General features: G+C 45.9%; 1 protein-coding gene across 2 annotated transcripts in view; it reads left to right on the top strand.

The window, feature by feature from the left end:
• The window catches only part of PLXNA1 (plexin A1), a 330,066-nt gene that overhangs the window by 264,863 nt on the left and 39,168 nt on the right, over positions 1–26,035 (top strand). For both annotated transcript variants that reach the window (XM_066597033.1, XM_066597035.1), the window contains exons 13-21: positions 12,753–12,904; positions 13,470–13,590; positions 14,726–14,862; positions 18,254–18,421; positions 18,506–18,599; positions 18,869–19,108; positions 19,186–19,329; positions 19,414–19,648; positions 22,605–22,747. In XM_066597033.1, the coding sequence (XP_066453130.1) occupies positions 12,753–12,904; positions 13,470–13,590; positions 14,726–14,862; positions 18,254–18,421; positions 18,506–18,599; positions 18,869–19,108; positions 19,186–19,329; positions 19,414–19,648; positions 22,605–22,747 (1,434 nt within the window). The remainder of the gene's footprint in view (positions 1–12,752; positions 12,905–13,469; positions 13,591–14,725; positions 14,863–18,253; positions 18,422–18,505; positions 18,600–18,868; positions 19,109–19,185; positions 19,330–19,413; positions 19,649–22,604; positions 22,748–26,035) is intronic.

Here is a 26,035-nt window from a genome sequence, read left to right as displayed (position 1 = left end):
TAATAGTTCCTACCTGCCTGTATACCCGGATTGACAATTAACCTAATATTTATATCCTGTAATATCCTTCTTCTCCAGAAAGACATCAAGTCCCCTTTTAAACTCCTCTATGGATTTTGCCATCACCACTTCCTCCGGTAGAGAGTTCCACAGTCTAACTGCTCTTACAGTAAAGAATCCCCTTCTATGTTGGTGATGAAACCTACTTTCCTCTAATCGTAGCGGATGCCCTCTTGTTACCTTTGTGGTCCTGGGTGTAAACAGATCCTGGGAGAGATCCTTGTATTGTCCCCTCATGTACTTATACATGGTTATTTGGTCGCCTCTTAACCTTCTTTTTTCTAGAGTAAATAGTCCCAATATTGATAGCCTCTCTGGGTATTCCAGTCCCGTCATTCCATGTATTAGTTTAGTCGCTCTTCTTTGAACCCCCTCAAGCACTGTGACATCTTTCCTGAGCACCGGTGTCCAGAATTGTACGCAGTATTCCATGTGAGGCCTGACAAGTGCCTTATATAATGGAAGGATAACGTTCTCGTCCTTCGCCCCTATACCTCTTTTAATGCACCCCAAGACTTTATTTGCCTTTGCAGCAGCTGACTGGCATTGGTTACTCCAGTTTAGTCTATTATCCACTAATACCCCCAGATCCTTTTCCATATCACTTTTCCCTAGTGGTACCCCATTAAGTGAATATTTGTGACATCCGTTCCTCCTGCCCATGTGCATAGTCTTACATTTTTCAACATTGAACTTCATTTGCCATTTTCCTGCCCAAGCCCCCAGCTTATCCAGGTCAGTTTGTAGCCGCACATTGTCCTCCGTTGCATTAATTATATTGTATAATTTTGTGTCATCTGCAAATATTGATATTTTGCTGTGCAGTCCCTCTATCAGGTCATTGATAAATATGTTGAACAGAGTGGGGCCTAATACTGAACCCTGTGGCACCCCGCTAGCGACTGTGGTCCAATCAGAGTATGAGCCATTTATTACCACCCTCTGCTTTCTATCATTGAGCCAATTCTTTACCCAATCACATACGTTTTCACCCAATCCGAGCTGTCTCATTTTGTATATTAGCCTAATATGTGGCACGGTGTCAAAGGCTTTAGAGAAGTCCAGATATACAAGATCAATAGATTCTCCCTGGTCCAGCTTAGAGCTTACTTCATCGTAGAAACTGATCAGATTTGTTTGACATGAGCGACCCTTCATGAATCCATGCTGGTGAGGAGTTATTCCCTTAATCTCCTTGAGGTACTCATCGATGGCGTCTCTCAGAATCCCCTCGAAAATTTTTCCCGTTACTGAAGTGGGACTTACTGGCCTGTAGTTACCAGGCTCACTTTTGCTCCCTTTTTTGTAAATTGGAACCACGTTGGCAATGCGCCAATCCTATGGTACTACTCCGGTCTTGATAGTGTCTAGAAATATTAGGTATAGCGGCCTAGCTATCTCGTCACTTAGTTCCTTTAGTATCCTTGGGTGTATTCCATCTGGGCCTGGCGATTTATCGATTTTAGTTTTCTTTAGACGCTTCCGCACCTCCTCCTGCTTTAGGTATGAGATATTTTGTGAGGGGTTCATTTTATTCCCCTGCATCTCGTGTGGCATTTCCTTTTCTTTGGTGAATACACTTGAGAAGAAACTGTTTAGTAGATTTGCTTTCCCTTCGTCATCATCAATGATTTCTCCTGCATTGTTTTTTAAAGGGCCAGTGCTCTCCCTGCAAATCCTTTTGCTGTTAATGTAGTTGAAAAATAGTTTTGGGTTGTTTTTGCTCTCTTTGGCGATCCGTCTTTCTGCTTCCTCCTTGGCAGTTTTGATCTTATCTTTGCATATTTTGTTTTTTTCCCTGTATGATTTTAGCGCTTCTTCACTGCCTTGTTGCTTTAGTTGTTTGAACGCTTTCTTTTTTTCGTTTATTGCCCCTCTTACCGTCTTGTCGAGCCACATTGGTTTCCTTTTAGCTGAGTTTCTTTTATTTTTAAAGGGAATGAACTGCTCACATGAGGCGATTAGGATCCTTTTGAACTTTTCCCATTTGTCCTCCGTACTGATATTTTTGAGGATGTTGTCCCAATTAATGTTACTGATAGTAGTTCTAAGCTCATCAAATTTTGCTTTACTAAAGTTTAGTTTCTTTGCCACTCCCTGATAAGGCTTCCTATTGATTGACAGCTGGAAGTTGATTATATTGTGGTCACTGTTCCCCAAGTGCCCTCAACCTGCACCCCCTTTATACGTTCCGGTTTGTTAGTTAGTACTAGGTCCAGAATAGCCCTCCCTCTTGTTGGTTCCTGCACAAGTTGGTTCAGGTAATTGTCTTTAATTACTCTCAAGAACTTATCACCCCTGTGAGATTTGCAGGTTTCGTTCTCCCATGTTATATCTGGGTAATTAAAGTCCCCCATGATAATTACTTCGTTTCGCTTTGACACCTCTTCTATCTGCCTTAGTAGTAAGTTTTCAGTTTCTTCTGTTGCTTTTGGTGGTCGATAGAAGACCCCTATCAGGATTTTGTTATTTTTTCCTCCCTGTATTTCTACCCACAGAGATTCCACCTGTTCGTCTCCTACCCCTATATCCTCCCGAAGCCTCGGCTTCAGGTTTGATTTGACGTACAGACATACCCCTCCCCCTTTCTGGTTCCTTCGGTCTCTTCTGAAGAGATTGTACCCCTGCAAATTCACCGCCCAATCGCACTTATCATCAAGCCATGTTTCAGTAATTCCGACTATATCATAGTTATCATCAGTCATTCTCGCTTCAAGCTCACCCACTTTACCAATCAGACTTCGTGCATTCGTGGTCATGCAATTTATATCATTTTTTTTTTTTTTAATTTGTTTTGTTGCTATTCGTACTTATGGCTGATCTATCAGTTCTAACTGTACTAACCCCCCCCCCCCCCCGCTCGACCCCCATTCCCTTTGCTTGGACCCGGATCGCTAGTTACACTGGCTACCCCACTATTTCTCATTTTACACCCCCCCCCCTAGTCCCTAGTTTAAACACTCCTCCAGCCTTCTAGCCATCTTTTCCCCCAGCACAGCTGCACCCTCCCCATTAAGATGCAGCCCGTCCCTACGGTAGAGCCTGTAGCCGACAGCAAAGTCAGCCCAGTTCTCCAGGAACCCAAATCCCTCCTTCTTACACCAACTCCGGAGCCACTTGTTTACCTCCCTAAGATCCTGCTGCCTTTCTAGTGTGGCTTTAGGTACAGGTAGTATTTCCGAGAAAACTACCCTGGAGGTCCTTGCCCTGAGCTTGGACCCTAAGTCCCTGAAATCATTTTTGAGGGCCCTCCATTGACCTCTAACTTGTTCATTGGTGCCAACGTGCACCATGACCGCTGGATCCTCACCAGCCCCTCCCAGTAATCTGTCAATCCGATCCGCGATGTGTCGAACTCGAGCGCCAGGAAGACAACACACCGTTCGACGATCCCGGTCTTTATGGCAGATTGCCCTCTCTGTCCCCCTAATAATTGAGTCCCCCACCACTAGAACCTGTCTAGCCTGCCCTGCACTCCCCGTCCCCGTCTCGCTGGAGCAGTCATCCCCCTGGCGTTCAGAGGGCCTGCCCTGCTGCTGCGGTGCTGGCTCTGTAATGGCATTGCCCTCATCTGCCAACGTTGCAGACATGTTGGGTTGTGCCAGTTCAGGACCAGCCTCCCTGGATCTATTCCCTCTACGCCTCCTTCTATCTGACACCCAGCTGACTGCCTGCTCCCCCTGCTCTTCCGTACTACCATCCGCCCCCGCCTCTAGTAATATGTGTATATATAGCGGTCATGTATATATTTGGAATAAATAGTAGCTGTTGTATAAGGACACTTATAAATGTGCCAGTTCTGTCTATTCCGTGTTTTTCTGTCTGCTTTTCACAATCCCTCTATTTTTTGCGCTTCCCCTTTTACATATGTGTGTGTGGTCAGCACTGATAAAGTGAATTTCTTTCATTGCGGTCCCTATAATGGGCACATTTGGGAATCGCTGACCCGGCAGCCTCGGCCCTCTGTAGTTTTTCTAAGGGATGAATCAGACAGGAGCGAGATGAGACTCCAAGCAAAGATCTCTAGTTTTGCCTAACACGGCTGAGATCAATGGCGGCCTCCTTCCTGTGATCCTCTGCCTTCACCTCGCGCTTCTGCATATCTGACGGTGAAGACTATTTTATTTTTCAGAAGAGATGTTTGTTGTTTTATTTAAAAGTTCCCCTGTGAAACCAATTAGGGGAGATGGTGGTTGGGGGGGAGTGATGCTCTGCAGGAAAACCTGGCTGTGATAGATGGAGGCGGCTGATAGTAGGAGAGCATCCAGGCATATGTCTGCCGCAGCAAAATGGGGCCAAACTGCCTGTATCTGCCTTCTAGTAGGTAGTGATTCCTTCTGCTGGAATCTAGTAATTCGCTTCAGTGTGGAAATATCACTGTAACCCCTGGATTTGCAAGATGCAGTTCTGTGCAAGCAGCATGGGTTCTTAAGGGGCCAGAACAAAGATGAACTCTTTCAAGGAAGCTGTGATGGCCCCGCAGATGCAAGGCGTTTTTGTGTCAAAAACGTTTTTCTTCACTTTAGGGAAATAATGATTGTTTTCATTAGGAAACATTGCAGCGCAATCGAAAACAAAGATAGGAAATGCAGTGATTTTTTTTTTATCGCATCAAGATGCAATGCATGAAAACAATCGCTCGTGTATGACCTCATTCAAAAGAATGGGGTTCATATTCGTGCAAGATTTGTGTGTGTTTTTTTTTTTAACTTTACATCATTTTTTTTTACTTTTATAATTTCCTACTTTATTTTTCCTTTTTTAAAAATCTCCCCACTGGGGACTTGAACTTGCAATTGTTTGCTTTTACTGTATACAGCAATACTTCTGTATTACAGTATATAGTATTACTGCCAGCAATATACAGTATTTCTCTCCATACAAACCCTGAAGCATGAAGGGTGTAGATGTACACACAAAACGTCTTATGGGGTAAATTTAATTCCCGCCACAGCAAGTTTTCCAGAGGATATGCCATAACTTGCTTATCAGTTGGGGTCCAACTGCTGGGACCCCCACCTATCCTGAGACCGCAGCCCTGCTGCATCCCAAGGTGTGAGCATGAGACACATGGTGGCACCGCTCCATTCACTTCAACAAGCCTGCCAGAGTAACTGATCGGTGAGGGGGTCCCAGCAGTCAGATCCCAGCTGATCACCAAGTTCCCCTCCTATACTGTGATAGCCTGCGGAACTGCGGACACCCCTTTGATTGATTTGGATCTTTTTAGCTCCTAGAACGCCTGCATTATGTCCTAAACGGTCTTTCCATACGAGGGAATAATGGTGGTCAGAAGACCTAAAAGTAGCGCTAAGTGTTGGTATTTTAGTCTTGAACTTGGGTATTCTGAGACGGACTGGTTGCTATGGACGTCCGGCCTTGACAACCACATTTACAAGATTCTAGTTGTTAAAATGTATCACTAGCAACTAACTGATCTGTCTCCAATGACTCGACTCTAGAAGCCAATTTGGCATTGTGTTGTGTTGACCAGCATTTCTGAAGTCGCACTTATCATCCGGTGCCACGAGGCAGTACGGGTAAATTTAAATGGCGGACCCCTTTTAATTCATAGCACTGTCATTCTATGTAGAACAGGCTTGATGAGTGATACTCGCTCCTTGTTCGTTCTCCTAATATACGACCCTTAGGGCTCACACGACCGTATTTTCATTGCTTATTACGTATGCGATTCACAGCCGTGTGATACGAGGTGAATGGAGCCAGTGACAGTAAATGGACTTTCATTGATCCATTCACATTAGTGTGTATACGCTGCGTGTAGATACATGCAAGACAAAGATCGCAGCATGCTCTATTTCTCCGCGTATCCCGCAGTGTATAAGCCCTGTTCTTTTCTCTGGGTAGCATGTGTAATACTGTCCATCAATCCAACACTGGATTGAAGCTGGCAATTTTTTTTTTTGCTGGCCCTTCATAGTAGGAAAATAAATACCGGCCAGTTGGCAACCCGCCGCCCCTCGGGTCCTGCCGTCTAAGGTGGCAGGCTCAGGTCACCTCGTGGTAGGGGTGCCCCGGTTATCAAATGGATGGAGATTAGATGCAGAGTTTTCACTGTACCATGTCAGCCTGTGCTCCAGAGCTGCTCTTCAGCTACTTGAAATAGTACGCTGAGTGAAGCACCCGCTTATGAGCGCCCATAGGACAGCCTTCTAGGAATTAGTGATTGAATCTCGATACCTCTGATACCCAGAGAGGATATCAAAATTGGGATTAGTAACCATAGAAAAAAAACGGCTAAGGGGCGACCAAATAACTATGTATAAATACATGAGGGGACAATACAAGGATCTCTCCCATGATCCGTTTATACCCAGGACTGCGACTGTAACAAGAGGGCATCCGCTACAGCTGCATAAAACATCTAGTTTATACAAATCAATAGACATTTTATGCTAACTAATCATCATGTCTACTACAAGACGGCATCCGCTACGTCTAGAAGAAAGCAAGTTTCATCACCAACATAGAAGGGGGTTCTTTACTGTAAGAGCAGTGAGACTATGGAACTCTCTGCCTGAGGGTGTGGTGATGGTACAAAACATAGAGGAGTTTAAGAGGGGACTAGATGTCTTTCTGGAGCGCTACGATATTACAGGATATAGACGTTAGGTGACCAGCGGGTTGTTGATCCAGGTCTTGGAGGTAAGTAGAAACTTTCAAAACAATGATCCAGGGATTATTCTGACTGCCTCTGGTGGGGGTGGAAACAAGCTAAACTAGATGGCCATTGTCTTTTTCAGCCTAACATACTATGTAACTGTGCTAACCTCAAATTTTAGGCCCCTTTTACACGGAACGATAGCTGTTCAGTGGAAACGCTGCCAGCAGCTGGATGAGAAACGGTAATTCATTTACTCATAGTTCAGATTATGCACGCATAAAAACTGAACAATGATCGACCCGTGTAAGTATCAGAATAACTGTCTACTGTGATTGGAGGCGGGCGGGCTGGAAGCGATCTCTGACTCATTGCACCTCCATTCACTGAGCGATTATTGCGCTTGTGCGAAAGCCCGGGAGCAATAAATTGTCCCATGTAAAAGGACCCCTCAGCGCTGTGCACGCAGCTGATGGCGTCACTGAGTTGATGCAGAATCTGTGCAGATTCCTCATCAAATTAACGTCCCATGCATTTTAGTGGGGTCTGCACTGTAGTCTGTACTCTTTGGGGTTTTTCCTGCACGAGGATTTGAATTCCATTTGCGAAAAAGAAAGTAGGGACATGTCACTTCCTGACCTAGAATCCATATTTGGAAATCCGCACAGGGAGTAACCGCACTGACCGAGAGCAAACCCACCCGTGGATCTGCAGCAACTCTATGTGCACATTCATGGCAGAAAACTGAAAATGGACTGGCGGGTTCTGCTGCAGGTTATGAGGTGGATCGGTGTCACATTGTTCTGGGCTCTATTGTTCAAAACGGCCACCAAAAGATGCAGCCTCCCTGCCATTTAGTTCTTTCACACATTGGAAGTCAATTGTCCTGTTACACCAGTTGATGGAATGTGTGTCCAGACTCCGCAGTTGTACTCTGCTGCCCCTCCACTTTGCTGCTTCCGGTTCTTGTTTTTAGTTGTCCAAGATGCACGCTGTGTACTCCTCTCTTGATTGGTCAGGGCTGATCATGTGGCCAGTAGTTCAACACTAGCAAAGCGCTTAGGTAGTCTAAAGATTGTGTCGGCCATCTTGGACAGCTGAAAGGGAGACCAGAGAGTAACTGCAGGCAATGCACCTCCTTCCCGCTTAGGTCCTGGTGTAAAGCGCACATCTGCACATAGCAGAAATGGTGTGGATCTTCTACAGTGGAAAATCCGCATAGATCCATAGCTGATTTAACCCTTTCAGTAGGAGTGAACTCTGCTGTGGGTCCCCACCATTGGCGCAGTTTTTAATACAAAAATTACGCTAATTTTCTGCTCAGTATATCCGCACCATTTCGGCTACGTGTGAATGTATCCTTAACCAGTGGGCTGCTTTACTTTCAGTGGAGACCACCGCTGGGTTGTAAAGAGCCATGATGATCATATATAATATCGCTCTAAGTAGAAGCGGTGATTCTCCCTGTAATTACTGCTCTGGGACGGTTCGTTTCCGCCAGGTGATGCTCTCTGAAAAGTTAAAAATAAAATAAAGGCTGAAATGAACGTAATTAAAGATGGCCACTCATAAATCGCCGGTCCTCCTTCCTGCTCCCAACGGCAAATCGGTAACGAGACCCATAATTCCACAGAATGAGATTTTGCAGCCGGCGCAGGGAGACATTAATTCCATTTAGTGCCCGCAGGTGTGTGACGACTGATGGGCCGCTCTGGAGGCAGGCAAAATCTGGTGTGAAATTGCCCGTAATTAGCTTGTTATTGGTGTTGCCGGGCCGCCTCCCCTCCGCTCATCAGTCATAATGCTGCCTTTGTCACACCGCACCTGTCCGCCTTATTGGAAATAATCGTACTAAATGTGTCTCATCAGGCGGCTGAGCATCCCCTCCCCTGCAATGAGGCAAGGGAAGCGGAGGATGAGGGTCTGCAGAGCATAAACCCCCATGCTGGGGAAGCCACAGAATTAAAGGGCCACCAGCTTATAAGTGTAAATGCCTCTGGGGATCTGTGACATAAAGTTGTGGTCAGAGGGATTAGGGAGCTTCCTGCACTTCCTCTCATACATCCCATTTAAGAACACCATGGGGCAAGCCGAGACATATTGATGGCCAGTAAAAAAAATAATAGCCACCTGTGAGCTGGCGGGCGGCAATCTGACAAACATATAAGTCACTTGCTTTGTAGTTCCGGCCAGGGGTCACACACTACTCAGTGAGGTAATCTGCTACAGAGCAATGCCTGGCTGGGGGTCACTATTACTACTAGGGCAACTAACAGGGGTTGCTACTACTTCTGTGCTTACTAATGGTTTGACTATTTATAGTGGGGCTACTAACCGGGGTCACTGTTACTACCGGAACCACTACAGGGGTCAGTATTACTACTGGGACCACTATGGCAGTCATTATTACTGCTGGGGCCACTAATAGGGACTCTTACTATTGGGGCTATTAAAAGGGCACTATTACTACTGGGGGCACTTACTATTGGGGTCACTACTGGGGGCTCTTATTGTTGGGGTCACTACTGGGGGCTCTTATTATTGGGGTCACTACTGGGGGCACTTACTATTGGGGTCACTATGGGGGCACTTACTATTAGGGTCACTACTGGAGGCACTTACTGTTGGGGTCACTACTGGGGGCACTTACTATTGGGGTCACTACGGGGGCACTTACTATTAGGGTCACTACTGGAGGCACTTACTGTTGGGGTCACTACTGGGGGCACTTACTGTTGGGGTCACTACTGGGGGCACTTACTGTTGGGGTCACTACTGGGGGCACTTACTGTTGGGGTCACTACTATGGGGAATTACTGTTGGGGTCACTACTGGGGGCACTTACTGTTGGGGTCACTACCGGGGGCACTTACTATTGGGGTCCCTACTGGGGGCTCCATTACTCTGCCATTCAAACAAGTCTCAATGGTTCAAATATGTGTTGGGTGTATTGTATATTGGCACTTTCAGTGTCTGTAAAATGAGTGTAGGGGGACGGGACACCATTTCTCATGTCACCTTAGGCAGCATCAAGGCTTGGGCACCCCTGACACTACTGTCACAGCTCCTCCTCAAGCTGAAATGGCTGATAACAGAGAAAAGTACTGCAAAGCAACTACAAAGTTCCCATTTCAGTCTTGCACCTGATGTCGCTCGTCCTCCAGAGGACATGTGTATAGTACACTAGTTTTGGAGTTCCTCCTGGGCCAATTTTCACCGCAGGCGTTTTACTGTTCAGCTGTCGCCCTCATTCCTCACTCCGGGGGGTGCTGTTCCCTGTGTCTGTATTGTGTTAATGGCCCTTTAAGTGGCCATATGCTTCTGAACTTTTGGTAGTAAACCTGGTGTCAGTCTGTCCTTGTATTGTTCTTCTTTTATTTCTGCCAGAATGATTATTGGAAGCACAATAAAGACTAATCTCCTAACTATCTTGTATCAATCCACAGTTGAAAGGAAAAGTAAGTGAACCCTTTGGAACCGCCTGGATTTCTGCACTAAGGACTAATGAAATGTGGTTTGGTTGTTGTCAAAGTCACTGTTATAGACAAACAGAAGTAATTAATCACAGGCAGTTGTGCTGTTTATCATCCACAGTGCAGGGAGTAAAACTAAATGAACATTGTAGGACATCTAGGTGGTCTACGTAAAATTAAGATGGGCCGCCATGTTAATTTTGCACAGCAGCAGCTTCCTTGGTGGGGACCTTCCATGATCAGTGGCTTTCTAATAGAGGACGCATGAACAGAGGTCTCTGCAGTCTGCAAGGTCTTAGGTCCTCTGCTGTTCCTCTTGGTTTTTTTCTTCCCTCTTTTAGGATTGCCCCGCTGTGCTTTTGCAGTGATATAACAGGACGCTTCCGGGAAGAGTAGAATAGTCCTGAATGTCCTCCATCTATAGATAATAACCATGGATTGATGTACATCCGGGTCTTCAGCTTTTATAGCATTTTATGCATCTCTATAACACGTCTTCTAGAAGTTGCTTACATCGAGGCGTAGCTCACACTGGAACGTTCTTTCTCGAGAAGAACAGATCTGTCAATAACCAGACTTTGTGTGTCTTTATTTAGTGGGCAAAGCACAAGTAAGGCCTCCTGAACACGGCAGTCGTGGATTCTGCAAGCAGATTCCCGCTGCGGAATACCTGTGTATTGTATTAAATGTATTTACAGATGCACTGCGGATCTCACGCACCCATAGAGATGAATGGAGAGCGTAAGTGCAGAATCTGCACTAAAATAGAGAATGCTGCGTTTTATTCACGCATGGCAGAATCTGCAAATCGAAGTTGCAGGTGTGCGCAGAGCGGCGAAAGCTTATTCTTTTCTATGGGACAGCTTATCGTGAGTACGGATGCAGATCGCCCTAAAGCCCACACTTCTAATCTCATCTCCTTCATTAAAACATTTTTTGCCAAGTGAACTTGGGGGTTCACTTACTTTTTCTCCCTGCGGTGTGGATGATGAGCTGTACAGCTGCCTGTATGTTATTACTTACATTGTTATGTCTAATATATGGTCTGGTTGTATCCAAGTAATTAGTGCAGAGGTCCAAAGTATTCCAAAAGGGTTCACTTACTTTTTCTTGTACCGCTCGATTGATCCATCCTTCCATTCATTTATCTCCAGTGTGTTTCCTGTATTCCCTCTCGTTCTGTTCTGGGGTTGGCACATTACACTGCTGATGAAATATTCATACCCCCGCTTGGGTTAGTGTTTCTCGAGCTCTCGCAGTTTCACTCGGGTTCGCGGGCTTAACGACTGCATTTCACTTTGCTGTTCAAACTCAACAGGGATGTGTGTAGTTTTACAAAGAGCCCCCCGCGTGCTTACATTAACGTACAAAACACAGAAGCCTGCGGTAAGAAAGGGCTGCACAGCAGGATGATGACTACTTCATAACAGTCTGTGCGGCAATAACAAAGGACGCTCGCTCGTAAGCACAATAATCCGGGACACTCTGTCACTTCCCAGCTCAGGTTCAGAATGGAAAAACGAATCACCGGCGCCGCGATAAGCACTTACCTTAATTAAAGCCATGGGCACGGCTTGTTCTTGCATGGCAGGGGTTGGTATCTTGACTGCAGCAAGTGGCTTGTGTGAACCTGCAGCACATGAGATACGTTGGTGCTTGTACTTCTGCCACAGAACTGTGTTGGACCATTTTGAGGTCCGTGCGTCGTTTGGATCGCTTTTTATTACGTTTTTTGGGAGATGAACAAAAGAAAAATAGAAATTCCAGCATTATGTTTTTAAATGACTTTTATGGCGTTCACCATGTGCAATAATTAGCAAAATTTCAAACCGGCTTTTGTAGGGAAAAATTATTAGTTTTAAACTAAATTTTTTTTCTTTTTTAAATTAAACTTTGCAGAACTTTTTTGACACTATTTGTTAATCCCTCAAGGGGACATTCTACTATGTCTTTGACATCAGCCTATTGGACTCTGCAGGAGGCGGGGCCTAATAGGCTGCATTACATGGCAGGCATGGGGACATTTGACAGACTTTTGGCTACCATGGAAACGCATTGCATTGCAGGGTGCCTATGGGTGACAGGAGGAGCCCCCTCCCTTTTTCGTCTTCTTACATGCTACAGTTGCTATTTTTCGTGGCATATAAGGGGTTAAACAGCCAATATCTGAGATTTTTTTCCATTTCTGGCAATGCTAGTAGTCGGCCGAGCCACCACCTTGAAAAGATGTGTATGCAGGTTTAAAGCCAAATAGTGTTGTCAGTTAAAAGGTGCATTGTGGTCACTAAAGGGTTAATATCAATATTTTCAAAAAGTAGCACAGTTCATCTGGAATCTAATAATGCAGAAAGTCTGATAATCCAGCATTTGATTTCTGCTTGTTTTCGGCTACTTTTCTCAAGGCTGTCAGCCCTTACAAGGAAATTCTTAATCCTTAACTATGAACATCCGATAATCCAGAAATGCAATGTTCCGACACCGGTCAGATGTCAGGAATGACGGTTAAAAAGAACTGTTAGTATAACCGTGAACGCTCGAGATTTGGGACAGATGTTCAGCATTTGGTGTCATAGTAAATGTCTGCTCTTCTCTTGAAGTTGTCTCCTGAGACGGGACCAAGACAAGGAGGAACGCGGCTGACAATTACTGGAGAGAACCTGGGCCTGAGATTTGAGGACATCCGCTTTGGAGTGCGGGTCGGACAAGTCATGTGCATCCCGTTAGAAAGCGAATATATCAGCGCCGAGCAGTAAGTTCTGTGTTACCAGTACTCATACTGTAAATGTCACATTGTAGCCAGTACATATGGCCATAAATCTGGTGAGGAACACTGACCTTTGCTTGAACTAATTTGACCACCTACTAAGGGCCTTTTCAGACGAGCCGATTTCTCGTTTAAACCAGAGAATGACATCAGATTCATCGTTCAGAATCATTAATTCTTTATTTGCTATATAAGTGAATAAGGACGACTGAACGAGCCGTTTAACCCGAACGATAGATGAATGAGCCAACGATTATTTCTATGCCTGCACGGAATATGAACGATTATCGTTCGGCGTTCAGTCGTTGGTTCGATATCGTTGACATTCGCTCGTTTGATTTTTGGAATGATAATAATTCCGTCTAACAGCACCCTAACACTTGACCCACACTGGGGGGTCGCGCCCTGTAGATCCTGTTACACTGTCACATTGGAATTTTTCGAAAACGCTACAATCTGTTAACCCCTTCCTCCGACAATCAACTGATACAATACAACAAGATTGCATCCAGCTGTTGCTTTCACCGGCTATAATGTCTTCTACTTTTAGGATTGTCTGTGAAGTTGGAGAGGCCAAAATAATGCCACCTCGCAATGTCACTGTCGAGGTTTGCATAAGAGACTGCTCTAAGGAGTACATGACCACCGCACCCAAGTCCTTCACATTTGTGGTAAGAGTATATGTAATAAGAAATGCAAGCTGTGATCCTATATTACCTGTGATATTAGTCCTTAAATAAGATTCTGGTTACTATCCTGTGACTTATTGCATCATGTACTTCCTGAAGGAGTAGTCACTGTGTACATATATTACTTATCTAGTACTCCTCCTGAGTTACATCCTGTATTATACTCCAGAGCTGCACTCACTATTCTACTGGTGGAGTCACTGTGTACATACATTACTTATCCTGTACTGATCCTGAGTTACATGCTGTATTATACTCCAGAGCTGCACTCACTATTCTGCTGGTGGAGTCACTGTGTACATACATTACTTATCCTGTACTGATTCTTATTTACATGCTGTATTATACTCCAGAGCTGCACTCACTATTCTGCTGGTGGAGTCACTGTGTACATACAATACTTATCCTGTACTGATTCTGAGTTACATGCTGTATTATACTCCAGAGCTGCACTCACTATTCTGCTGGAGTCACTGTGTACATACATTACTTATCCTGTACTGATCCTGAGTTACATCCTGTATTATACTCCAGAGCTGTACTCACTATTCTGCTGGAGTCACTGTGTACATACATTACTTATCCTGTACTGATCCTGAGTTACCTGCTGTATTATACTCCAGAGCTGTACTCACTATTCTGCTGGAGTCACTGTGTACATACATTACTTATCCTGTACTGATCCTACCACTTTCAGAGCTTCCTCAGGTAGTTTGCATCCTGAAAAGTGCAGTCTCTACACTACACATTATACAGTCACCTAAAGAAGGATAATTTGAAGACCACCCTGCATTTCAGTAGGTGTTAGCAGTGTCTCTGGTGACATGCTTGCTGATTGTTTCCAATAACAATCAGTAGAGCTGCAGCAATGATGAAATACAGTAATGTATTTGCAGAGTGACTGGTCTGTTCTTGTTGATTGGCCTCCAGAGGTGTACATGAGTGACACATTTTTCAGTCCGCTGTATCCTTACTGATATCCTCACCCCAACACTTAGATTACAGTGCAGCAGAGCTGTCGCTGCAGTGTTTCTACAGTCTTAGTGTTGGAATATTTGCAAATAGATCCTGCTGTAGTTCCTTCAGTAACTCTACTATTCAATTCTGCTTTTTCTAGAGCCCACATTTCTACCGAGTGACCCCAGCCCGCGGCCCATTGTCTGGCGGCACATGGATTACTATAGAGGGAAGTAACCTGAATGCTGGCAGCAATGTGTCTGTAGAGATCGGTGGACGACCCTGTGCCTTTTCCTGGTATGTGTCATTAATGTAGTGGCGAGATGCTTCCAGGATGAGAAAAATATGGCTGCATTCTTCCTAAAACAGTGCCATTCCTAGCCACAGGCTGTATGTGGTACTGCAGCTCAGCCACATTCACTTCAGTGAAGCCAAGCTGAACTACTCATGGAGTGGGGTGGCGCTACTTGTAGAATATAATGTGATTGTTCTCAGTAAGAGAAACCAAGTAAACTTGTAGATATAACTTTTAATGGTTAACAAAAATACATGATGTTAATTCAAGCTTTCGAACCTCTCAGGGTTCTCCTTCAGGCTTAAATGGAATAATAGAAATTATAGAATAAAGTAGCCATGTTTTTATCATCCAGTCCATCTCCTTTTAACAGTGTTTGGCTACGGATACTTCACCCCTATAATAATGTATTACTACCGCTATTCATAATGTGGGAGGCAGTAAGGAGCTGGAGGTGTTTTATGCCTCCTTGAAGGGGTTTTCAGGACCTCAATATAAAGGACCTGTCCTTGTGATTAGTCTTCAATATCAGATTTGTGGGGGTCCGCCACTCTGAATCACTGCTAATCAGGTGATTGCAGGGCCGCAACTCTCTTTTGAGCACCCAGTTTCTTCTCAGGCATGTCCCATCACGTTCAGCAGTGAATGGGACTAAGCTGCAATATCAGCACAGACCACTAGAAACTGTACAGCATACTTCTGTACTGCCATGTGTTATCGCTTCTCATAGCAAACATAGGCCATGGCATACCCAGATGCTATTGTCTGGCTTCTGGTTGCCATCGTAACCAATCGGTCCTCTGCGTTTATGTGGCAGAGGACCGATGACCTTTCAGAGGGAGCGCCCTCTCTAAACACAACATGTGAGGGGATGACGGCGGGGAGTAGCAGTGTTCTCACCGATCCCCACTGTTGCAGCTGGAGGCTGGCTGTCGGTCGGCTCCTTCTGTGGATGGTGTGGGCTCAGCTTCTAAGCTCACGCCATCCATACGACACAAATGCATGTCTGTTCACAGGAACGGTTTCCCATCCAGGATGTGCATTTACATCCCGCAGTGGAAGGCCGTTAGAGGAAGTTAGTCACACATGAAGCGCTCTTTCTTCTGGTGTTTTGTACCAGATTTGTGATGGAATCTCCGTACGGAGGTTCCCACGCAGATGTGAACCCGGCCTTAGGCCTGATACGCACGGGCGGATTTTTGCTGCGGAATCCAGAGCGGGCGTACGTCTCCATGTTCCGCAGCAATAACCCTTCATTGCATGCTATGGAAAAATGATTCTTCATACGCACTAGCGGAAAACAAGAAATGTTTCCGGTTGCGGATGAAAAATCGCAGCATGCCCCATTCTCTTGACGGCTTCCATTGAAGTTAATTGCTGACAGGCCGCGGATTCCACGAGAAAGGCAGGAGTTTAAGAAAAAAAACTACACTGCGCATGTCCGCAATACAGTTTCAACATTCAGAAAGCAAGTACGCACGGACGCCACTGCCGCCAGGGCCCGATACCGCATGCAAAATCCGACCTGCCCATGTGCATGCGGCCTTAGTGTATGTCACAGCTGAAGGTTTGCTATAATGTATCCAGCTTAAACAGTCTTCTGTGTCTGATCCACTTTACCAACACTGATACATTGTAACAAACCATCAGGACAGGAGACTACTGATGTACCTGTGTCTCTTCGTGGTGTCCTTTATCTCACCGGTGTCCTATGTAATGCAGATGGCAGGTGAGCCTTGCGCCGCGCCATAGAGTGACACGTGTCGCCGGATGATGTGTTGTGCTGTAAGAAGCCATTGAGCATCATCAGGAGCGTTCGGATAGCTGCGCATTGGGACTGTCAGCCGTGGGTTTAAGTGTGCGCCCTAGGCTGCATCTCTGCCGCGCTCCGGCTTCCCTCAGTCTCCGTCTTTCTTCCGTAGGATTTCGAGTGCATAATTTCTAGATTACGAATGATAATAGAGCGGGTCTTTAAATATTTTCCTGTGGTAATTGGTGGTTATCAGCGCTAATAGCTGCTGTTTGCTGGGTGAGTGTGTGACGCCAGGGTTTAGTTCAGCGAAAGCTATTTATGTTTCCGCTGCTGCATTTACACAGCTGCTGCCGGGGAAGAAGGAACCATCTGACTCTAGTGCCGCCGCTGCCCACAGATCAAAGGTGACAGAAGCCTGTACTGCCCCTTCTGCCATGTGCTGCCTCCATTCCCGACTGTTTTATGACTATTGGTAACAGAGAGGGAAGGGGGCGGTGTGCATGTTGGGAGTTGTAGGTTTGCTCATGTTTATCCCCTTTAACTGGCCTATAGCTTTACCTTTTAAGGACCAAGCAATTTTCATTTCTGCAATGCAAGAGCCAGCACTCATTGACATCTCTGTATGAGGGCTTTTTTTGGGAGGCATGGAGAGCTTTGTCAGGCTCCGACTTGCATGGGAACCCATAAGTACCTTGCGATTGTGGGATGCTGATGGGTACCAGAGGGAGTCCCCCTTTTACCTGCTTACATGCTACAGCTGCTATTGATTTTGGTATATAAGGGGTTAAAGTTGCAGGATCTTAGGTTTCTCTGTTCCTGGCAGTTAGAGCAGGAGCCTGGCTGTCAGTAGTCAGCCAAGTCACTGCCTTTAAATAGATCTATGTGCAGGTTTAAAGCCCATTAGTGAGGTCTGTAAAAACATGTATTGCCAATTAGTAAAGAGTTAAAATATCTGATTTGAAGGGGTTGTCTCATCAGACCTCCCCTGTAATAAGAGACCTTAACAATTGTTCCATTGGCTGATTATATGCATGACCGATCTGTCAGATGAGCATGAACTGCTCTAAGTGAGTCCTGAGTTGGGATCCCCTCTCTCTGACATCCATATGCCGGATTTTATCCATTCACATAGATTTAACAGGAGCTACAGGTCATGTCAGAGTCAAAACGCATCTCGGCTAAAGCTGCATTGAGACTGAACGATTGTCGTTCAAATGAGCGAAACTTAATGAATCATTTAGTTTAAACGCAGCCAACGACGAACGAGAAAAAAATCACTTATTGTGCAGTTTAAACACTGATCATTCAGTGTGAAGCCCTGAACGAGAACGTTGCCCGACCGCGGACAAGCTGGTGATGACGTTAATAGCTCATTCGCTCGGGCAAATCGTTTGATTCTCGTTCAGTGTAAAAGGGGCCTAGCAGTCACAAATCTCTGGTTGCATCCTCAAAGAACCCCTTAGGGTTCAATGAACTCACACGTTACTCCGGCATACCTGTGATTGTAGCCCGCCATGTTTATCATGGCCACTCCCCTTCCCCACCGCGAGAAAAGCTTAGTGGGGACAGATCTGTCCTTTTCTTGTGAAGACACTTGCACCTTACAGTGGCTGACGCATTCCTCATCCTTCCATCTCTAGGAGAACTGCAAAAGAAATTCGCTGCAAAACTCCACAGGGACTGAACCCAGCAAGCACGGAGATCAAGATTCACATCAACAAGGCAGAGCTGCACAACACGACGGTCAAATACAACTACACCGAGGATCCTACGGTGCAGAAGTTGGAGCCGGAGTGGAGCATCACCAGGTAAAGTCCACCATCGATCAATGCAGTGAAACACTATGGGGATTGACTATATACTGCATTGATGGGTTTCCTTCTGTTTTGCAGCGGTGGGACACCTCTCACCATCACTGGAGTCAACCTGGCCACCATCAGGGAACCGAAAATACGCGCAAAATATAGCGATGTGGAGCGTGAAAATGTAAGCAGCTCTCTGGGGAATTTTTGAGAATATGAATTCCCCTTCTTGTTACACCATTGGAGAAAAGTGTGGCACGGCCCTCAGGCTGATTTCCACTTCAGTTGCAGTGCCTAATCTTCCATCACATAACATAGTCCAGCAGCATGGGTCTCATCGATCCCAGACTACTGGAAGTTTGGTGTAAATGTTTTTTTTGTTTTTTTTAAGGACTGTTGTATTGTCCAGGTTCCCTTTAATTATTAGGTCTGTCCTTTGTCATCTCTTTCTAGAACTGCACTGTCTTTAATGACACCACCATGGTGTGCCTAGCCCCTTCCGTTGAAACCTCGTTGAGGTCCCCACCTGAGAACGGAGATCGCCCAGATGAGATTGGCTTTATTATGGACAATGTCCAGTCCCTGCTTATTGTGAACACGACGACCTTCATCTACTACCCTGATCCAGTATTTGAGCCCTTGAGTCCCTCAGGAAACCTAGAACTGAAACCAAGCTCTCCACTCATCATCAAGGTGAGCGAGTCCTAGATGAGTCTTTATTCCGTCATCCCTAGCCCGTAAAACTAATTCTTTCTTCCCAATATCTCTAGGGTCGGAATATTCTTCCAGCCGTCCCTGGAAATTTCCGCCTGAATTACACCGTGTTAATAGGCGATACTCCTTGTGCACTAACCGTCTCGGAGACACAGCTCCTGTGTGAGTCTCCAAACCTCACTGGTCAACACAAAGTAACTGTAAGTCCATATCTTCCTGCTTATTTATGAAGAACATCTCTTTCTCTACCAACAGCTAACAAGCCATCTTTTCACTCCCCACAGATCAAAGTTGGAGGGTTTGAGTTTTCACCCGGCACTCTACAGATCTATTCCGATAGTCTTCTGACCTTGCCGGCAATCATTGGCATCGGTGGAGGTGGTGGGCTCCTTTTACTCATCATCATCATTGTCCTCATTGCCTACAAGCGCAAATCAAGGGATGCGGATCGTACCCTGAAGCGTCTCCAGCTGCAGATGGACAATCTGGAGTCACGGGTGGCTTTGGAATGCAAGGAAGGTAAATATGGAAAGATATAGAATGGGGACAAGTAGATTGGAGCAACACATGGTTCATATATGTCCTTTAGACATCCTTAAGTGTTTTTCATCCAGTAATGATGTTCCGAGACTTCATATCTCCAGCCCAGGCAGATGTTCCATTTTTATATAAGCCGACTGAGCCTTATAATCAGTGCAGGCCCCTTAGTTGTGTGGATTCTGTAGAACTCGTTAATCTCACCATGAAGTCACTCACGCACCATGTTCTCCTGGCCCATGTTTGATATCTGGCCTCATTTTGATGTCCTTAGGTTGTTAAGACGGTAACTGCATCCAAAATCAAAGACCGTTCCTCTGGGAATGTGCAGGGTAGGGGAGGAGGGGGCTCAATATACTAATAGGGGGAGTTAAATCATCGCTTCCATTTATATCTCGCCATCTTCTGAGGTGGACCGTATAAAAGAGAAGAGGTTGAGGCACCCAGGTGTCTCATTATGTAGAGGAAACTGGGACAAGGAGTCTGCAAAAACTTGCTGAAGGCAATTTAATTGCCCATTATTTGTGTGAGCAGAATGTGGTGTCACAACCCGGCTGACTGCAGCGGGTCTAGAATTAGGGGGCATGAGGTTGGCAGTACAAAGACAATGAAGGAACAAGTACTATATATGTGTGCATATATGGGCCCCAAAATATAGATCATCTCTATGAAGCCGGAGATAGAGGGGAGAGACAAGACCGTGCCAAGGATGATCATCAGTAATATCCTACAGCTGCCAGATAAAAGAGCGGGTTTTTAATTAAGCGGCATGGTATCTCTACCCATTCTATGCCTTTGAGTTGCTCCGCGGACAGATTAGAGATCTCCGCTCGCCCGCTGCCCCCTCCCTCCACCTTTCTAAGCATCTGACAGCTTGGAAAGTTCCTCTCTCAGCGCTGCCACATAGATTTAATTGAATTCCTTTCACAGATCTGTGTCTCGTGAAGCTGATGCAGTCACCGTCTTACCTGCACTCCTTCAGGGCCGGTAATGGAGATTGCTGCTTATTTGCCTTGTATGATCACTAGACATTGTGTCTAACACCCGGGAGCAAGCGTCCTTTGTTCTCCAGGACGTGGCGCCCTGTGTATCTGCCGTGCTGAGCTGAGGAACACCATGTACCCTTAATAATGACCAGAAAATGTAACAAGGGCATTATAAATGTACCAGATAATGACCCGCTGTGTACGTGGAGTCAGGGGGTTAGAAACCAGCTTTGGAACTTGTGTCACACGCCTGGCACTCAGACTATTTGCCTTGTAGCGGCATCACTGTTCTTTCTCCAAAGGTTATTTGCTTAACTTGAATTAGTTTGATTTAGTCCACAAGATAAAACTGCCCAAAGGGGTCTTACCATCTTATAAAGTGATGGTATACCACTAGAATATGCAATCACCTTATGATCGGTGGGGTGTTTAATCTGTGTAATTAAGAATTGAGGGGTCGCAGTGATGTATACATGCTTTATTACATCTCCATGTACTGCACATGGAAAAGACTGCAGATTCTGCTCTCCGTAGCGCACATACAAAATTGCCAGCAACATAGAGGACATTATACAGCAGTACTGAGCAGTGCAGATGTCATTTCAGTAGCTTTAAGACGGTAAATCATTGACTGCAGCAGCCTGTATTGTGAGTCTCTCTTTTGCTCCCTCCCCTCTACCATCCATAGACTTCTATGGACAGCATTAAGTGATCACTCTCCTCCACTTTCTCTAATCTGTTTAACTCTACAGACAGTGGGCAACAGATAAAAATGAAGGGAAATACCTTCAGTATTTTTTTTCCTGAGCAGCAGAGCTCTGGCCACCTGTTGTGCAGGGAACTCAATTACAGGGAATTCAAGTACATGGGGCTATGGGACAGTTCCCTACACAGCTGGATGGCCAACCACTGCGCCACTGTACAGTGAGAACAAACAGTCTTACCTAGGAATCGGGAGAGGTATATGATATGAATTAAAAAATGACTTTATTTACCTAAAATGATGTTTTTTGGTGACATATCGCTCCAAACTGCTGACCATTAGGGCTCCCTACCACCTTATCTGCAGTCCACTGCCTGTTGTCAAGCAAAGCCTGTCTCTAGTAACAGAGTTAACAAGACAGATTACAGGAATTAGAGTAGAGTGATCACTCAATGCTGCCCATAGAAGTCTATGGATGGGTGAGGGTAAGGAAAAAGAGATTCACGCAGACCAGGCTGCTGCAACTAATAGTCAATGATTTACTGTCTTAAAGCTACTTAAATGATACCTGCACTGCTCAGTACTGCTGTAGAATGTCCTCCATGTTCCTGGTATTTCTGTGTGTGCTACAGAGAGCTAGGGAGCAGAATCTACTGTTTTTCTTATGTGCAGTGCAAAAGCTCGACATAGAAGCTTGTGTATACCCAGCTGCTCAAGGAGATAGAGAAGAGATCCTGCTATCCTAAATGTGCATAGCAGCAGTCTACACCAACCAGCTAAGAGATAGGAGAGCAGGATCTCTTCTTCTCTGTGTGCGCATTGTATGGGGACGATAAAGCAGCAGTTTAAACCCACCAGCTCAGAGATGGAGAAGAGATCCTTCTCTCCTCTCTTTATAGTATATAGGAGACAACATCGCACCAGTTTACACCCATGAGCTCAGGGAAGACCGAGAGACAGCCAGCAGAGGTGGAAACTGGTAAACGCAGGATCCGAATCCTAGGGGCCAAATATTCCTTATATACACACACCAGCTTATTCTACAGTCCCCTGAAAGTGCGGGTACGCTTTAGGTGCTAGAATTTAACTTTGTACCTTTTTGGTTCCTTCACCATTCTACTAGTATTTCCTAAACCATGCGACCCCTGGATCCAATTGTTTGTCGTCTACCATAAAAAAAATGTCGACAATAGGAAGATATCCTCATCTCCAGACATTATACTGATAACTTCTTTTTAATGACCCGCAGCCTTCGCTGAGTTACAAACTGACATTCACGAACTGACCAATGACCTCGATGGAGCCGGCATCCCGTTCCTGGACTACCGCACTTACGCCATGCGGGTTCTGTTCCCTGGCATTGAAGACCACCCTGTGCTGAAAGAGATGGAGGTAGGGACGAATCTTTCTGTGGCGTTTCTTTTCTTTCGGGCTCCATTGTGTGGAGAGCGCCTCCGATGAATGCTCATAACACATTTTTACTTGGCTTTGTTACAGGAAGCTGCTTTGTTCACAGATCTAAATTGGGCGATGGGATGAAATTTCCCGCTCATTATACCGCTATTGTTAAGTGGGTGCAAAAAAAATGAAAAGCAACTGTACAGAATTTACTGGTTTGTGCAACTGGAGAGGGTTAACCTGTTATTTCAGAAGCCAATTGTACTGGATGGAAATGGCTGTGAAACGCGCCAGCAACAGATCTCATATGTCCTTTGTTTTTTGTCATTTGCTTTTGGTGCGTCGCTCTTTGTCCTATCGGGACTTGTGGAATGGTTTGGATTATCCGCTTTAGAACTATACGGCTGGGATCACACGGGGCGAAATTTCTGTGTGGACTTTCGGCACGGAAATACTGCCGGCAATTTTTATCCCGGGCTAAAGCAGCAAAGTGGGCGAGATCTACAAAAATCTCATCCACACGCTGCGGAGAAGCCGATGTGGCCAAGCCGCGATGAAACTGACATGCTACGCGGAATTCAAAGCCATGGCATGTCAATTGTATCGCCGTCTCCGCTGCGGCCTCTCTCCTCTCTATGGGGAAAGATGGCCGCAGCGGAATGCAGGCTTTAAAGCTGCATTTCTATCAGGGAAATCTCACAGTATTGCCGTGCGGTCCTACTGCGGTCATTCCGCGAGATTTACGCCCCGTGTGATCACAGCATAAAGGCACCTTCACACTTGCGATAAAATCGTGTGTTGCGAGAGTGAGTGAAGAGGCAGAATTATGGAAGCGATAATGTTCAATGGTTTCATCCCCATTTGCAATGTTTTCACTCGTGATGTAGCGTGGAAAAATATAGCAGCATGTCGTATCTTTCTGCATTTTGCTGTTTTTTTTTGTTTTTTTTCTTAATCTCCCATGTTTCCCTATTTAGCGTCCTTTTTATCGCAACGCACAAACTTGCGATTTTCATGCGATTATAACATTAGAAACACCTATTGACTTTCGCATGAGAAAATCGCGGGCGGCGGCGATGCGATTTTTCACAAGAAAAAGCATTGCTGATGCTCAAAAATCGCCTGACCAAAGCTGCGTTTTTCTCGCGGCGATATTGCGATCGCCAGTGTGAAAGAGCCCTAAGTTCCAGCGTGCCTTGCTCTCTAGCTGTACTGCAGATCATTTTGCCTCCAACACTTGAAGACTGCACAGTGGTTCATATGAATTCCCAACTTTTTCAAAAGAGGTTCTGCAGCAGCAAAGATATTTTAATGTTTTTTTTCTGCTTGATGTCAGTGAATGGAGGCATTATTTACATGTAGAGCTTAATCCTGTCTGGCTGACATTGCATCACGACCCTTTGCATTGTATCAGAACTTCCCTTTTCTCTTGTAAGGGTCCCACATTATGGTAAATGCTTGTGGTCATGCCCCCCGCCTACCTGCAGCATATGGAGAAAGGGCAGTATTAGGCCTCCTTCCCACGAACGGATTTCCGCCGCGTAATTCGCGGCGAAAATCCGCTGCGTTGCCCGCAGCTATTAGGTTCTATTGAACCTAATAGCACAATGCTCACGATGCGTAATTCCAGCGCGGAATTACGCACCGCGATTTCTCCCGTCCTCACCCGCAGCATGCTCTATTTTCTGCGGGTGAGGACGGGCTGTACGCACTGACGGCTTCCATTGCAGTCAATGGAAGCCGTCCGTTCACGCTATCTCCCGCTGTAACCAGCGGGAGATAGCGTGAAAAAACGCTTTCCCGCCCACCGCCGCGCATCATCTGACGCCAAATGACGCGGCCGGCCGCGTCACGTGACACGGCCGGCCGCGTCACGTGACACGCTCGGTGACGCGGCGGTGGTGGGCGGTGACGGGCGGTGACGCGGCGGTGGTGGGCGGGGAAGCGATTTCACGCTATCTCCCGCAGGTAAGTATAGGGGCTCTGGGGGGCGCCGTGACGGGCTTCACTGCGTAATATTACGCGGCGGACCCCGTCACGCTCGTGGGAAGGAGGCCTTACTGGCAAAATCTGCAGTCCGTTGGCGACATTTCAGCCACATTTGTTTACCATAGCATGGAACTGGACGCTACCTGTAGGGTGCTTTCGCATATAGTGAATGATGCAACCAACTACCGTGTTACTGCGAATTGCCGCTGTTTTGCGATTCTAAAAACTCTATCGCAAAACCATGGCAATTTATAATAAAACACAGTTTTTCTGTGTACCACAAAACAATGCGTGTAAGCACCCTAACCACTCCCTGGACTGGCCTGCATTACTGACAGCAAGCAGTTATCTTGAAATATAAAGTGTATTAGAAGCAAGTGCTGTTATTTACCTGCCCACTGCTCAGTCACTCCACCCACCTGACGCTGTATAACTCAGGGCACTGTGGCTGGAAGCCACCTCTTTCAAGTAATACAGATCTTCTAGGTGCTTTCTATGTTTTCTGCTTTTGGGCAAATTGCTGCTCCGAATAGCAACTGCGCCCATCATGCCGCTCTCCCAAAAGTGCCAGCACCCCTACTAGACTCCATGCCTGTAAGTTCCAGCAGAGGCCGGTGGATGTCTTTATTCCCCGGCTCAAGAAATGCTCTGTTACCTGGAGATTCTATCAGATATTGATGAAGATAAAAATCCTGTTGTCAGCGCCCCTCCCCCGGCCGCGCCGCGTCCTGAGCGTTATACATTACAGACGCTCGCTCTCCCGTCAATAAGGATTTCCGATACAGACAGAGGCAATTAGGTGTCTTACATTTTGTGCGCTCGTTTCATAGTTCGATATGTTTAATGGCTTTCCAAATTTACTTTCTGAAACCGACTCGTAAAACAAGCGGCAAATTTCTCTGGTCGTATAATCTGCAATCTGCTACGTGTCGCTTTGCGAGGTGAATCGGTGAGACCTTCTGTAATTGGGGGGAGGGGTGGGATAAAGTTAAATCTTTCTCTGGCAGGTCTCCAGATGGTCACATACACTGGCGACATTTACGGCATCTCGCCATTCTACTCGCTGTAAATACGATATTCAGAGGAGCTGCCATATAGATATATGCTGGAGAACAGAGGCGTAACCTGAAGCTCCTGGGCCCCCAATGCAAAACTTGTAACAGGGCCCCCAACTATAATGCTTTATTCATAGTACTAGGCTCCCTATATGGAGAAGAGAGGCCTTATGGCCCCCCTAAGGCTCCTGGGCCCGGATGCAACTCCATCCCCTGCATCCCCTATAGTTATGCCCCT

Source organism: Eleutherodactylus coqui, chromosome 3 (genome assembly GCF_035609145.1).
Source record: "Eleutherodactylus coqui strain aEleCoq1 chromosome 3, aEleCoq1.hap1, whole genome shotgun sequence".
Taxonomy (NCBI): Eukaryota; Metazoa; Chordata; class Amphibia; order Anura; family Eleutherodactylidae; genus Eleutherodactylus; species Eleutherodactylus coqui.
The sequence above is the reverse complement of the archived record's forward strand: the minus strand, read 5'-3'. Positions and strand labels throughout refer to the sequence as shown.